Raw genomic sequence first — 14647 nt, 5'->3', positions numbered from 1 at the left:
GAGCTCGCCGACGACTTCGAACGCGCTCGCGGCGTCGGAGACGGATCCGAAGCGGCCGTGCGCGAACGCGTCGCCCTTTTTGGATCGCGACAGGTGCCGCATGGCGTCCACGAACGAGTTTAAGTTGGTCGTCCTGCGCGTGCGTCCGCGGTGATGACAACAGAGATGCGTGCGGTGCGGTCGTTTATTAACACGATCAAACGATTTGAAAGCGGCGTTAAACCATAAATCAAATAAACGGTCACACGTGGTGCGTTATCGTGAGCGCCCGAAGAACGCACCCGAAGAACGCCGCGGACGCGACGAAGGACCCCAGGACCAAAAACCGAGCGAAGCTCTCCACCGCGAACACCGAGAAAACGAGCGCGAACGACGCCTCCGCCGCGATCGTCGCCACTACGTTCGACGCGGGAAAGAACGCGCCCGCGTCCGCGAGGAGAAAGCACTGCAGCGCGCCGAACGCCGCGACGCCGTTCACGAGCAGCGCGATACACTCGAGCGCGATGATCCCGAAGGAACGCGACAGAATCAGCTTTCTGAGCTTCGCGGGTGTGTCCACGCCGATGTCTTCGAAGCCGCGCGCGATGACGCGCGCGGCCGCGGGGGACATGCGCGCGCGCATGACGTCCTCGAGGACCGCGATTGCTTCGTCGTCGGACATGGAGTCGTCCGGGGAGGGAGGCGGCGACGCGAGCGACGACGACGACGACTGGGGAGCTTCTTCGAGGTCGTCCTCTTCCTCCTCCGCCTCCGCGTCGGCGGTCGTCGCCTCTTTTTCCTTGGTCGTCGTCGTCGTCGAGGCGCCGCCGCCGCCGCCGCCGTCGTCGTCGTCCTCGTCGATGGACAGCGAGAAGAAGCCCTTCCACGCGGCGCGGCGCGACGCCGCGACGCGGCGGGCGGCGGCGGAGGAGGAGGAGGAGGGGGGGCGCGGCGCGCCGGGGGAAGCGTCGTTCCGTCCGAGGGAAGCCGCTCGGACGACGCGCGCGCGCGGAAGACGCGCGCGGGGGCGTATCGGCGCCGCGCGCGACGCGAGCGACGCGGCGAGCAGCATCGGGGAGCGGATGAAGGGGGGGATGGGGGCGAGAGAACGATGCGACGGCGCGGGGGCGCGGCGCGGTGTGAGAGCGGAGGGGGAGGTCGGCCGCGGTGAAAGTTTTGGTTTCTTCGTCGTGGCTTTCCGTCGTGGCTTTTTCTCCGCGGCGAGGGTCGCACTCTTCCCCGCGCGCGCGCGCTCTCGACGGCGGCGATCATGGGGCGCCCGAAAAGCTCAGGAAAGTCGTTCGTCGAGTGGTGCAATGAGAACGGGCAGCGCGGGGCGAGGCTCCTTCTCGAGTGCAGGGAGAAGGACCCGAGCAAGCTCACGAAGGCGTCACACGACAAGGCGCTGTGGAAGTGCGCGGAGGAGAAGTGCCGGCACAAGTGGCGGGCGCAGGTGAGCGACCGCACGAAGAGCGTCAAACCCAGGGGATGCCCGAAGTGCGCGAATAGAATGCCGCACAGCAAGACCAACAACTTCCTCACGTGGTGCGACGCCAACGGTGAGCGCGGGAAGAGACTCCTCGAGGAGTTTTGCGATACGGAGAAAAAGCCCGAGGAGCTTACGAAGTCGTCGGACTACAAGGCGCTGTGGAAGTGTCTACATAAGAGGTGCAAGCACGAGTGGAGTGCGACGGTGGCGAGCCGCACGAGAAGCGTCAGACCCGCCGGGTGCCCTGGGTGCGACCGTCTACGTAAGAAGGACGCGCCCGACGCGTGAAGAGACGCGGCTTTCAGCCCCGCTGCGATACCAAATCTAAAACGCTACGATCACCACCCCCCCTCCTCCGCCGATCCCCCTCACCCCGTGTACGCGCTGCACGCGGGGTTGCTCGGACAGTTCGCCTCCTCGAACGCCTCCAACCCGCTCCACGCCTCCACGTCCGCGCACGCGCTCGCGCAGCTCCCGAACACGTACCTCCGTATCGTCCCCGCAGACTTCATCGCGTCGTCGTCGTACGCGTCCCTCACCCACACCCCGTCCCCCGCGTCCGAATCCGCGCACCGCAGCGCGGCGTCGTTCAGCGCCGCGTCGTACGTGCTCGCCACGCTCTCCCCGCCGTCGTACCCGCCCTCGCCGTGCGTCTTCCACGCCGCGGGGTCCGCGTCGCTTTCGCGCCCGTACGACACCGCGAACGTGTACTTGCGATCCCCCCACTCGGACGCCTTGATCCGCGTCCGCGCCTCCCACACCCCCGGCTCGTCCGCGCGCTCCGTCATCGCGACGACCGGCTTGCCGTGCGGCGAGAGCGACGCGCGCTTGACGACGTCCTTCGTGCCGTCGTACGCGCCGCGCTGGTACATGAGGTACTTGACGCGCGTCGGGATGCACGTCGTGTCGAGCTGAGGGCCGTTCCATACGAAGCGACGGCGGGGTGGAGTTGAAAGGCGTCAGTTGGCGTTGAAAGGCGTCGAGGTGTGTCGGGATTGAAAGCGAGGTGTGGGCGGAGAGAGACGACGGCAAAACTCCTTAAGGATCGGCGTTCACCACGCCGACGCGGTCGTATGGGAACCAGTGTATAGAACGAACGCACCTGAAACGTGTACACCTCCTCGGCGCGCTCGATCACCGCGACGATGCCGCCCGCGAGCGCGCCGAGGAGCGCGACCGCGATCAGGAGGCCAACGCACGGCACCGCGCCGATTCCCCTCCCGGCGCCACGCTTGAACCCGCCGGCGTCGCGCCGCCGCGGAGCGAGGCGATGGCCCGCCTCGAGCGCGCCGTAGTCGGGCTCGTCGACGCGCGCCGCGTCGCGATTCGTCGCGATTCGCGCGGTTCGCGCCATCGATCGCGTAAGTCGTCCCCGGGAGCGGTGACAGGATGGGGGGCGATCGCCGATCGCCGGCCGGCTCGCGCGACGCGCGGTCGCGCGCCTTCGCGTCGAGACGCCGCCCTCGCCGCGGTCGCGCGGTCGGCGCCCGCGCCGCGGTCGCGTCGCGGCGTGCGCGCGCCCCTCAGCAATGCCGGCGTCGCAACGATCCAAAAAAATGTGTAACCGCAAGGGGCGCAGCAGCAGCAGCAGGCAGTGCCTGGCACTCGCGAATAATTTCTCAGTGAAGGTGTTTCATTCATCACTCGGTCGACGCGTTCGGCCGCTCGCGTCAGTCTACGCCCGCCGCGAAGCGCTCACTAACAAGACGAATCAATCCAAGCGCTCATCACACGCACAGCTTCGCGAGCGCGTTGTCCGTCCGCGTCATCGCCCCGCCGCCGCCCGCGCCGCCGCCGACGGCGTCGTCCCCCGCCGCGGCTTCGCCGTCGCCGCCGCCGCCGCCGCCGCCGCGGTCCGGATGCGCCGCCGCCGGGTGCTTCCGTCGCATCGCCACCAGGCACCGTTCGCAGTCCTCGCGCTTCGGGAACCCCAACGGGTTCCACGCGATCATCTTCGCGAAGATGGTCCGGTTGGACGCGACCGCGCCGTCGCTGTTCCCCGCGCCGAGGCCGCTCCTGAGGGTCGTTCCGTACGAGCGAACGTCGGGGCGGAGTTTAATGGCGTCAGAAGCGGAGTTGAAAGGCGTCGAGGTGTGTCGGGATTGAAAGCGAGGGACCCTGGGAGGAGAGAGACGACGGCAAAAGTCCTTAAGGATCGGCGTTCACCACGCCGACGGGGTCGTATGGGAACCAGTGTAAAGGAGAACGCACCTGAAGTGGTCGACGGCTCGCATGCGAGCGTACCACCGCTCCGCGGCGCCGCCGGGTCGCGCGGTGATGCCGGACGCGGCGAGGAACTTCGCGCCCGCGTCGTCGAAGAGCAAGAAGACGTCCGCCGCGCAGTAGAAATCTAGCTGCCCGGGTTTATCGCCGCACAGGAACAGCCGCGAGGAGGAGGAGGAGGAGGAGGAGGACGCGTCGTCCGAGGCGTCCGCCGCCGCCGACGACGACGGCGGCGACGAGACGAGGCGTTCGAGCGTCGCGAACATCTTGGCGATCTTCGCGTTCGCGAGGACGCGCACCGTCGGAAGGCCGTCCCCGGCGGACGGCGGCGGTTTAGGCGGCGGCGAAGGCGCCTCGTCCTCGAGCTCGACGTCCTCGGCGGCGGCGGCGGCGGCGCCCGCCTTTTCTTCCTTTTCTTCCTCTCCCCCCGCGTCCGCGTCCGCCCTCGCCTTCGCCTTCGCCGCCGCCTCCTCCTCCGCCCTCTTCTTCGCGCGCTCCGCCTCCTCCTTCTCCACCTCCACCTCGCGCTTGATCGCCGCCATCACGTCCGCGTCCACGAGCGCCGCCTCTCCCAAACACCACGCGACGATCCCCCCCGCGGCGACCGCTTCCTTCAAGCTCGTCTCCGGCCCGCAGCAACACCCCGCGATCCACACGTAGATCACGCTCTTCAGGAGCTTCTCGTCCGCCGCCGTGACGTCCGCGCGCTTCCGACGCATCACCTCCGCGAAGCCGTCGTCCGCGTCTCGCAGCGCGTCGATGATGGCGTCCGTCCCCGCTATCCACTCGACTCTCCCGGGGAGACGCGCCGCGGGGGTCTCCTTCTTCGGGTTAACCTTCTCGAGCCACTCGGGCTTGGGGTCGCCTGGTTTGGTTTGGGGAGTTGAAAGGCGTCAGACGGAGTCGAAAGGCGAGGGGTGGGGCGAGAGAAACGCCGAGCGAAGTCCTTAAGGAACGGCGTGCACCACGCGAACGCGGTCGTATGGGGACCGGTGTAATACTAGCTAGGACGCGCCCAAGGAGATGTTCGCGATGTGCGGCGTGTACTCGATCCCCGCCTCGCCCACCAGCAACGCGAGCTTATAACAGTACGCGCACGTCTGCTCCATCGCGGTGATTTGGCCTAGCCCCGGGAACGTCTCGTCCGCGTCGCCGTAGGACGCGCGGCCGCCGCCGAAGACGATCTCGAGCCTTCGCGGCGCCTTGGTCAGGTCCGGCGACGCCCAGCTCCCGCCCTCCGCCTGGTTTGAAGTTTTGAAGTCGAAACGCGTCAGACGGAGGAGTCGAAAGGCGTCGAGGCGTGTCGGGATGGATTGAAACCGAGGCGTGGGCGGAGAGAGACGAACGCGCGCGGGGAGAGAAAGTCCTCGAGGAATGAAGTTCACGACGCGGACGCGGTCGCACGGGGACCAGTGTGATATTCGAACGCGCCTTGAACACCTTTCGAAGCACGGGCTCGACGTCGTGGATCTTGTCGAAATTCACGACGCCGACGCCCCTGTCGTCCGTGGTCATCACTCCCGCGTACGTGGCGTCGATCGCGAAGTCCTCCGCGGTGTACACCTTCACCGCGCACACGTCCGAGTCGTATATGGGGTCGTACGCGGTCACGACCACCTGGAGGAGCAAGTCCGCGAGCTCCTCCGGGGTCTTTCCGCCGCCGTATAGGTCCTCGAACACCGCGCCGGGCCCGGAGCGTTCCACCTTGTGCGCCACCGTCGCGACCGCGGTGAGCGTCCGCGGCTGCTCGAACACTTTCAGCGAGACGCGATCGAGAAAGCTCTCGCCCTCCGCGGTGCGCTTCCGCCGAAGCAGCGTCATCGTGACCTCGCCCTTGTGCAGCGTGTTGCACCGCAGGTTGCCGACGCGTACGAGGACGAACAGCTCGCCGCCTCTCGTGCACACGCACGCTTTCTCCGCGAGGACGACGTGCGCGAGCGGCCTCTGGAATTTGGTGATGACGAACGTGAACATGAAGACGTTGAGGAGGACGCCGAGGAAGCACTGCGACACCGCGAGCGCGTACGACGCGTCGCTCTGCGGCGACACCGTGCCGAATCCCATCTGGGTGGGTGAAGCGATCGGTCAGTCGAACGTCTTACCGGTCAAACGTACGTTGAAAGGGAAGCGCGGGTGAAGAGTGACGACGGGAAAAGTCCTTAAGGAACGGCGTGCACCACGCGAACGGGGTCGTATGGGAAGCAGTCTCACCGTGAAGACGTGCGACGCGGCGAACCGCCACGGCGCCGTGTCGCTGTCGTGCGGGTCGTCGTACCCGCCTATCGCCGCGCACGACGCCACGGAGATTAGCCACGCGATACCGAACACGCCGCTTATGACGCACGCGCAGAACCCCCACGTCCGCTCGAGGACGAGGAAGTAGAGCGCGCTGATGAGGGTCGTTCCGTCGTACGAAGCGACGTCGGGGCGGAGTTCAAAGGCGTCAGGGGTGGAGTTCAAAGGCGTCGAGGTGTGTCGGGATTGAAAGCGTGGTGTGAGCGGAGAGACACGCCGGGAAGTAAAGTCCTTAAGGATCGGCGTGCACCACGCGAACGCGGTCGTATGGGAACCAGTGTGAGGAGAACGCACCTCACGGAGAAGCCGAGGTTGGTGCGAGATTTGATGGACGCGCCTCGGTGCGCATCCTTCACCGCGCGCGAGGACGACTTGCGCAGGCGTCGCGACGACGCGGACCGCGACGACGCGGACCGCAGCGAGAGCGACTTGTCGCTGCCGCCGCCGTCGCTGGAGTGGCGGCGCGGGAGGAGCTTGCGCGCGGTCACCGCGGTGCGGACGGCGCCCCAGTTGCTACCGCTGCCGGGCTTCTTCATCGCGGCTGGGTGATGCGCGGCGGTGATTTTTAAGATGCCGGTTGACTGCCTCCGCGGGGTGGCGCCGTCGGTGGTCGTCGTCGACGACGCGCGGGGGGACGCGTCCGCGCTCGGCGTCGAGGTCGTCGCGGACGCGGCCCCGGCGGGGGTGGCGGTGTCGTCCGCCATGGCGCCGAGGCGGGGGAGCGGGCGCCAGTGGATGTCAAATCTCGCGCGAGACGAGATTTTCCTCGAGAAGATTTATTTCTCGCTTTCGTGGGAAAAGTTCGCGAGCGTCGTAGCTTTTGGTCACTCTCCCCGGCGCCGCGTCGACGGCTTCACTCGGCGATCATGCCGAGGCCGAGGAAAGATAAATATGGTATGTCATTCGTCGAGTGGTGCAATGAGAGCGGGCGGCGCGGGGCGAGGCTCCTCCTCGAGTGCAGGGAGAAGGACCCGAGTAAGTTCACGAAGGGGTCACACTACAAGGCGCTGTGGAAGTGCGCGGAGGAGAAGTGCCGGCACAAGTGGCGGACGAAGGTGAACAAACGCACGAGGAGCGACAGACCCACCGGATGTCCGAAGTGCGCGAATCAAATACCGCGAAGCAAGTCCGACAACTTCATCACGTGGTGCAACGCCAACGGTGAGCGCGGGAAGAGACTCCTCGAGGAGTTTTGCGACACGGAGAAAAAGCCCGAGGAGCTTACGAAAGCGTCGCACTTCAAGGCAACGTGGAACTGTTCCACGTGTGCACACAAATGGCGTGCGGTGGTGAGGGACCGCACGAGGAGTGGCAGACCCAGGGGGTGTCCAGAGTGCAACCCAGGGGCCCGCAAAAGAAAGCCGAAGCGCGACGACGTCTGAAGGTTTCGGAGACGACCGGCGCGAACGACGACGAAGCGAACGAACGAACAAACGAAGAACGCGCGCGCGACGCGACAACATGACAACGCACTACCCCAAACCCTTCCTCCCCGTCCTCGCCGCCTTCCTCACGAGTCCCCTCTTCTCCACCGCATCCGCCGCCATCTCCCCCGTCGTCGCGTCCACGAACCCCGGGTGCGTCGTCCACCTCGACGGTATCCCCGGCGGCCGTCGATACGCCCACGCGCCGCTGTCGACGCCGTCCGACGCCTCCGCGGCGACGCACAGCGCGATCAGCGCGTCCGCGAACGGCTTCGACGCGCCGTCGGCGCACGCGAGGCCCCTCACGAACGCCTTCTCCTTGGTCGCTCTCTTCGCGCAGAACGCGCGGCGGCACACGTACGCGGCGCGGCCTTGGAGCTGACGCCCGGGCGTCTTCTCGAAGGAGGAGCTTTTGGTTTTGGTTTTTGTCACCGCGTCCGCGTCCGCCGCCGCGTCCGCGGCGTCCCCTTCCCTCCCTCCCCGCTCGAGCGTCCTCCGCAGGCACGCGTCCGCGGTCTCGATCGCGGCGACGTCGCCGCTGACCGCGGCGTGCGCCTCCCCGCCCGGCTGAACCATTCGCAGCAGCGCCTCGGGGTCGTTCCGTACGAGCGAAAGTCGGGGTGGAGTTGAAAGGCGTCAGAAGCGGAGTTGAAAGGCGTCGCGGGCGGGGATTGAAAGCGAGGGACCCTGGGCGGAGAGAGACGACGGGAAAAGTCCTTAAGAAACGGCGTTCACCACGCCGACGCGGTCGTATGGGGACCAGTGTATAGAACGCACCTCGTCGCGCAGCGACGACGCGTCCACGGCGACGGCGGCTTTGATTTTTTTCCCCTTTTTTTTACGCTGCCGCCGCTTCTTTTTCCAATCCGACTCGCCGTTGACCTTCCAAACGCCCCCATCTTGACCGTTACTCTTCTCACTACTACTACTCGTAGCATCGCCGTCGTCGGTGACGTCGCCGTCCCCGCCGTCACTACTACTACCGCCGCCGCCGCGTCGCGGCGCCTTCAGCAACCGCGCGACGCGAATCATCTCTCTCGTCGGCAGCATCCGGTCGCACCCCACGCACGTCCGCACGCGCTCTTCTCGCATCGCGACGCGGTTCCACCCCTGCCGCGCCTTGGGCGCGTAGCACTCGCGGTCCTTCGGCCGCCGCCGCGGCTTCGCCTTACACGGCATCCAGTCCGTGGCGGCGTGCGCGGCGACGCGCGCGCGCCACTCGTCCTCTACGAGCCGCGCGCGAAGGCTCGACGCGATGTCTTCCGTCGTCGCGGTCGCGGCGACGCGGTCCGAGCGCGTCTCCGCGGCGGCGGTCGCGTGGCGCGCGAGCGCGAGCGCCACCTCGAGCGACGACCGCTCGCTGGGAGCCGCGTTAGGGAACGCCGACGCCGACGCGAGCTCGCGCGCGCGCGCGAGGAGCGGCGCGACGCCGCCGGCGAGCGACGCCGTCTCGAGCGCGAGCCGCTCGGCGCGACGCGATTCAGCGCGCGATGCGCCCGCGTGGACGATGCGCTCGTGCTTCGCGCGTCGCGCCGCGCGATGCGCCGCCGCGCGACTCGGGCGCGGCTCAGACGCGGACGACGCGGACGACGCGGACGACGCGGACGAGGACGTCGCGTCGTCGCGCGAGGCGGCGGCGCGCTCGGACGCGGCGAGGCGCGCGCGCGCGTCCGAGCGCGAATGCGCGTCGCGATCGACGGCGGCGGCGACGGCGGTCCCGTCGCGATGATGACCGCTCCTGCCGCCAACGGCCGTCCAGAGGGCGCGCGCGGGCGCGCGCGCCGAGAGCCGGCTCGGCGCGGCGCGCGACGGCGCGGTCGACGCGCACGACGCGCGGTGCATCGCGGCCGCGCGACCCTCAATGCCGACGAGACAGTGGATAATTTACAGATAATTTATTTGTCATCAACTATCCCGCGCCCGCCGCCGCCGTCGCTACGACGTCTATCCCCGCGCGGCGCGGCGCCGTCTATCCCCGCGCGCTGCGCCTACGCGCCGCCGTCCTCCGCCGCCTCCTCCCGCTCCGCCTGCTCTGCGTACTCGCTCAAGTACGCCACGACGCCGTCTAGCCCAGCCTTCCCTAAGTAGTGGTCGCACCACTGCCAAACGAACTCCTCCTCCGCGTCGTCGTCCATCGCGCGCGGCGTTCGATACGGCGGGCGCCCACGGTCGTCGTTCTCGTCCAACGAGAGCCCCCGCCACTGTCGGCTCATGCGCGTCGTGATGTCCCGTCCCAGGTGCGTGCCCCCGAACACGACCTGCGCGCGCGGGACTGAGGGGAGGGTCGGGGGCGCGTCATCAGACGGAGTCGTCGCGAGGCGTCGCGGCGCGTCGGGACGATTGAACCGAAACCGTGCGGGGGGCAGACCAGGACCAGCGTGGTGATGAAAGAACAGAACAGAACGCGCGCACCTTTCATGACGTACCCGAAGCACGACACGTAGCCAAAGTCGGCGGCGTCTCGGTCTCTGGGAAACGCCGCGAGCGTCTCGACCGTCATCGGCTGAGGGCCATTCCATACAAAAATAGTTCTCCGGTCAGTTGAAAGGAGACGCGATCAAGTGTTGAAACCGGGCGATGCGATGGGTGAAAAACTTTTGTAAGAACGCACTTGAAGCGACCGCGGCGCGACGCGCCTCAGCGCCGCTCTCAGCTCGAGCGTCGCCGCCGACGGCGCGTACGTCGGCGTCTTCGCCAGCCTCTCGACGTACGCGCCGTCCAGCCCCGCGCTCCTCGCGCCGGAGACGAGGACGTTCAGGTACCTCGCCGAGCACGGCCGCTCGGGCTTCTCCGGCGGCTGAGGGTGAAAACAGTTCACCGGTCAGTTGAAAGGGGGAGCGATCAAATGTTGAAACCGAGCGGTGGGTGAAAAACTTTTGTTAGTGTGCGCAGCAGAACGCACCTGCTCTTTGGAGTAGACGTGCGCTTCGATCTCGGTCCCGTCGTACGCGCGCACGACGACGGCCACCCTCCGGTACGCGCGCTCCTGCGCGTCGAGCTTCAGCGCGTCCTCGACCGTGAGCTTGATCGCGACGCCGTGGATCTCGTCGGCGGGGTCCTCGGACGGCTGCGCGTTCGCGAACGACTCCTCCACGCGGTCGGGTCCGTGCAGGTTGAACGTCAGTCGCCATCCGCGCAGGACCGCGCACCGATGCGCGTGCACCTTGTAGCCCTTCTTCGACTCCACGAACGCGACGTTCATGTTGCTGCCGAACCCGAACGACCACACGTAGGAGGAGGAGGAGGAGGGGGGGGGGGAGGGGGAGGAGGACGCGTCCGCGCCGGCGGGGGCCGACATGACGACGACGACGCCGACGTTCGACGTTTTCAAGCGTCGTCCCTTCGCGCCCGTCCTCGTCCGACGGACGACGCGGCGCGCGCGGGGTGGCGGGGGACGCGACGGCGACGACGACGCGGAGGGCGGGGCGCGTCGCGGCGCTCGCGTGCGCCGACCGCGCGCGCGGACGAAGTGCGCGCCGACGACGCAGATCCATCCGTCCGAGTCGCGCGCTCTGTTCGTTCGTGCTCTACTATTTTCTACGCTGTCATTTAATTCGATTCGACGCCCCTCCCTCCGCGGTTCCTCCTTCCTCTTCATCACTTCTTCGACGCCTTCCCCCGCGGCGTCGTCGCGCCGCGCGTGCTCGCGCCCCTCCCCGCGGGCTGCTCAGCCTTCTCGCCGCCCCCGCCGCCGCCGCCGTACTTGTACGACCCCGGCGCCAGCCCCGGCGACGGCCCCCCCGCGCCGCCGCCCTTGGCGCCCGCCGCGCCGCCGCCGCCGCCGCCGCCCGCGCCCTTCCTCCCCGGCGAGCTCGCCGGGGCCCCGCCCGGGATCGTCGGCATCTCCATCGTCGCCGTCGCGCCGGGGACGGGCTGGAACGTCCCCTGCATCGCGCCCGGAGGAGGCGCGTTAGGTGGCGGGTTATTCGCGCCGGCGGGTTTCGCGCCGCCCTTGACGCCCCCGGCGCCCTTGTTGGCGTTCGCGGCTTGCATGTGCATCTGCTGCTGCATGTGCATCTGCTGCTGCATGTGCGCCTGTTGCTGCTGCTGCTGCTGCATGTGCACATTCTGCGATTGCATCTGGTGCGCCTGCTGCCGCTGCTGCTGCTGCTGCTGCTGCTGCTGCTGCTGCGCTTGCATCTGCATCTGGTACTGCTGCTGTCGCTGCATCTGCATCTGAGATTGCATCTGCTGCCGCCGCTGCTGCTCCCGCTGCGCCGCCGCGGCGTCCATCGGCCCTCCGCCTCCGCCGCCGTCGGGGCCGCCGCCGCCGCCCGGTCCCGGTCCCGCGCCGCCCGCCATCTGCGCCGCCTGAACCGCCGCCTGCTGCTGCGCCGCCGCCGCCTGCTGCTGCTGCTGCGCCTGCTGCTGCTGCTGCTGCGCGCGCGCCGCCTCCAGCAACGCCTGAGGTAATTGTCCATACAAAGCGACGTCGGGGTGGAGTTGAAAGGCGTCAGGTGGAGTTGAAAGGCGTCGAGGTCGGGGATTGAAAGCGAGGGGTGAGCGGAGAGAGACGACGGGCAAAGTCCTTAAGGATCGGCGTTCACCACGCGAACGCCGTCATATGGGGACCAGTGTATAGAACGCGCCTGATCCGCGAGGTCGCACGGGTCCGACGTTCGCAACCCGCGGTGCGCGCCCCAGCTCGCGTGCGCGACGGCGCGACGCGTGTAGTCGTCGCCCGCGCGCTCCGCCGCCGCCGCGCGCCTCAGCTTGGCGTGCTTCACCGCGCACAGACCCGCGCGCTCGAAGTGCGTCCGCGCGGTGTTGTCCTCCACGGGTAAAGCGCGCTGCATCACCTGCCTCGCGGTGGTCTTGTCGAGGTCCAACGCGCGCACCGCGTTCGGGTCGTCGCTCTCGGCGGATTGCGTCAGCGTCTGGAAGCGGTAGCGGCACTGCTCCGCGCGTCGAAACACGCCCTTGAACGGCGCGCTCGCGGCGAAGACGTCGGTGATGAGCCCCCAGTTGCTGCCAAACTCGTGGACGATGGCGCACAGGAGCTGGTCCTCCGTCGGCGACCACGGCCTCGCGACGCCGCCGCGGCCGCTCTTTTGCTTCTTGTGCGACTTTTTCCTCCCGCCGAGCGCGGCGTCGACGTCGCCACCCTTGCGCTTCTTCCCGCCGGACCCGCCCGCGCCCTTGTTCTGCAGCGTCGCGAGCGTCATATCGTCGTCCTCGCTGTCGTCGTCTTCGCCCCCGCCGCGGACGCGCTTGCCCTTCCCGGCGGCGCCCGCCGCCGCCGCCGCCGCCGCGCGCTGTTGCGCCAGCATCGCTTGATGCGCTCGTCGCCGCTCGTTGAGCATGTGCTGATGCGCGCGTTGCGCCTCCGCCTCCGCCGCCGCGCGCGCCGCCTCGACGACCGCGCGCGCGCGCCGCTTCTCGCTCTCCTCCCAGTCGCGCAAGCGCACCTCGTAGTCGGCAAACTTTTGCGCCTCGGCGGCGATGGACGCCGCCCACCACCGCTCCGCGTGCGACGCGTAGCAGTCGTACGCGAGCGGGGGGGGGTCGTCGAGAACGCGCGGGGGGGTCTGGGGCGCGACGGCGTCGAAGTCGAGCTCCGCGTCGAGCGTCGCATCGGGAACGCCGCCGGGGAGGTAGACGGGCGGGGGCGGGGGCATCGTCGACGCGTCGTCGTTCGCGGCGGCGGCGGACGCGTGGGCGGCGGCGGCGGCGGGGGGGTCCGCCTCTTCGTCGTCGTCCTCCTCCTCCTCCTCCTCCTCTGACTCCGGGTCGTCTTTCGCGCCGCGGCCGCGCCGGGACGACCGCCCGCCGCCCTTCTTCGCGGCGGCGGCGGCGGCGGCGGCGGCGGCGGCTTTGCCCTTCCCGGCTTTGCCCTTCTTCCCTTTGCCGCCGTCTTCCTTCTCCGCCATCGCCTCCTTGATGGTTTCTTTTTTCAGCCGCGCGATGTCGCCTTGGAGTTTCACGCACGCCCACTGCTCGATGACGCTCACCCCGGGGGGCGGCGGCGGCGTCGCGGGGAAGATGCTCTTCGCGCGGATCGTCGCCATCGGCGTCTGCATGTTCGGATCCGTCGCGCCCGCCGCCGGGGCGTCCGTCGCGGCGGCGTCGGCGGCGCCCGCGCCCGCGCCCGCGCCCGCCGCGGCGGCGGCGGCGGCGGCTGTCGCGTCGACGTCCGGTTTCCCCTCGATCGCCACCACCGCGTCGGCGTCCTTCTCCGCCTTCGTCGGCGTCGCGGCCGCGTCCTCAGACGCGGTCGCCGCGGCCGCGGACCGTCGCGCGCGCGGGCCGTCCTCCGCGGCGACCGCCGCGGTCTCCTTCTTCACCGCCGCCGCGTCGTCGCCGCCGCCGCCGCCGTCGCCCCCATCCGCCGCCGCCGGCTTCTTCTCCGGCACGAGCGTCGCCGCGGACGGCACGGGCTTCTCCAACGCCCTCGACCACGCCTTCTTCCAGAACGCCGCCACCTCCCTCGCGACCGCGGTGCACCGCTTCTTCCCTTCCTCCGTCGCCTCGCTCTCCAGATCGCGCCTCTCCGGCGTCCCCTTCGCCGCCGCGCACTCCGACCCCATCCGCCGCGCCGCCGCCAGCTTCCAGTCCCTCTCCGCGGCGAAATCGCTCGCCATCCACCGCATCTCGACGAGGACGTAATCCCAGTGGCTCTTCCGCCTGTTCGCGCTGCCGTACGGCCCCGCGGCGATCTTCGCGCCGAGCACAGCCTTGGAATCTTTGATGGCTTTCGCGCGCGCGATGGTCTCCGCGTCCGTCGCCAGACGCGCCCGCCGCTCCTCCTCCGTCTCTCCCTCGTGCGGCAGCGGCGGCAGCGGCGGCGGCGGCTGCGGCTTGAAATCCACCCACGCGGGCTCTAACCGAACGATCGTCTTCATGTCCACGACGTACGGCTCGTCGTCCTCCGCGGCGGCGGCGGCGGCGGCGGCGGCGGCTTTCGCCGCCTTGGCCTCCGCCGCCTTCGCCGCCGCGCCCTTCGCCTTGGACGCGCCCGCCATCGTTAGGGATTAGGGATTAGGGTTTAGGTTCTCTCGTGCCTGCGACGGCGCGGACGCGGGGGGCGCGCGGGGTCAGCGCGATCGAGGGCGGACGGGGACGCGGACCGACCGATCGCGAAACATTCATCGTTCGCTCGGACAGACTGCGCAACGTAAACATTTTTTGAACTGCGAGCGCGCGGGCAGGAAGAATCGGGAAGAATCGGCTAGGGTTCCGCGCGGGAAACGCGCGATCTCGCGGGGATGTCGCGCCCCGATCGATGCGATCGACGCGG

At 68.9% G+C, this 14647-nt stretch overlaps 7 protein-coding genes across 7 annotated transcripts; 2 read left to right on the top strand and 5 right to left on the bottom strand.

The window, feature by feature from the left end:
- Positions 1 to 241: 241 nt before the first annotated feature.
- MICPUCDRAFT_54307 (uncharacterized protein) lies at positions 242 to 1051 on the bottom strand (the record flags this gene model as incomplete). Its single annotated transcript, XM_003064324.1, has 1 exon — positions 242 to 1051. One exon carries the CDS (start codon positions 1049 to 1051, stop codon positions 242 to 244), a length of 810 nt encoding a protein of 269 aa, XP_003064370.1.
- A 198-nt stretch (positions 1052 to 1249) lies between these two features.
- Positions 1250 to 2006, top strand: MICPUCDRAFT_54306 (uncharacterized protein; the record flags this gene model as incomplete). Its single annotated transcript, XM_003064482.1, has 1 exon — positions 1250 to 2006. One exon carries the CDS (start codon positions 1250 to 1252, stop codon positions 1754 to 1756), a length of 507 nt encoding a protein of 168 aa, XP_003064528.1. The 3' UTR covers positions 1757 to 2006.
- Positions 2007 to 3195: 1189 nt separating this feature from the next.
- MICPUCDRAFT_43452 (inward rectifier K+ channel family) lies at positions 3196 to 5755 on the bottom strand (the record flags this gene model as incomplete). The annotated part of the gene is made up of 3 exons (XM_003064323.1): positions 3196 to 3586; positions 3680 to 4556; positions 5119 to 5755. 3 exons carry the CDS (start codon positions 5753 to 5755, stop codon positions 3196 to 3198), a joined length of 1905 nt encoding a protein of 634 aa, XP_003064369.1.
- Positions 5756 to 6354: 599 nt separating this feature from the next.
- Positions 6355 to 7452, top strand: MICPUCDRAFT_66542 (uncharacterized protein). Its single transcript, XM_003064481.1, has one exon. It carries the CDS (start codon positions 6853 to 6855, stop codon positions 7366 to 7368), a length of 516 nt encoding a protein of 171 aa, XP_003064527.1. The 5' UTR covers positions 6355 to 6852; the 3' UTR covers positions 7369 to 7452.
- A 6-nt stretch (positions 7453 to 7458) lies between these two features.
- MICPUCDRAFT_43451 (uncharacterized protein) lies at positions 7459 to 9252 on the bottom strand (the record flags this gene model as incomplete). Its single annotated transcript, XM_003064322.1, has 2 exons — positions 7459 to 7998; positions 8188 to 9252. The coding sequence occupies 2 exons, from the start codon at positions 9250 to 9252 to the stop codon at positions 7459 to 7461; spliced, it is 1605 nt and encodes a 534-aa protein (XP_003064368.1).
- A 146-nt stretch (positions 9253 to 9398) lies between these two features.
- On the bottom strand, positions 9399 to 10708 carry MICPUCDRAFT_54300 (uncharacterized protein; the record flags this gene model as incomplete). The annotated part of the gene is made up of 3 exons (XM_003064321.1): positions 9399 to 9668; positions 10022 to 10207; positions 10313 to 10708. The coding sequence occupies 3 exons, from the start codon at positions 10706 to 10708 to the stop codon at positions 9399 to 9401; spliced, it is 852 nt and encodes a 283-aa protein (XP_003064367.1).
- Positions 10709 to 11007: 299 nt separating this feature from the next.
- MICPUCDRAFT_54299 (uncharacterized protein) lies at positions 11008 to 14372 on the bottom strand (the record flags this gene model as incomplete). Its single annotated transcript, XM_003064320.1, has 2 exons — positions 11008 to 11814; positions 11967 to 14372. The coding sequence occupies 2 exons, from the start codon at positions 14370 to 14372 to the stop codon at positions 11008 to 11010; spliced, it is 3213 nt and encodes a 1070-aa protein (XP_003064366.1).
- Between the last annotated feature and the right edge of the window lie 275 nt (positions 14373 to 14647).

Source organism: Micromonas pusilla, assembly GCF_000151265.4.
Source record: "Micromonas pusilla CCMP1545 genomic scaffold MICPUCscaffold_17, whole genome shotgun sequence".
Taxonomy (NCBI): domain Eukaryota; kingdom Viridiplantae; phylum Chlorophyta; class Mamiellophyceae; order Mamiellales; family Mamiellaceae; genus Micromonas; species Micromonas pusilla.
Note: the sequence above shows the minus strand (reverse complement) of the source record. Positions and strands in the feature narration are given on the sequence as shown.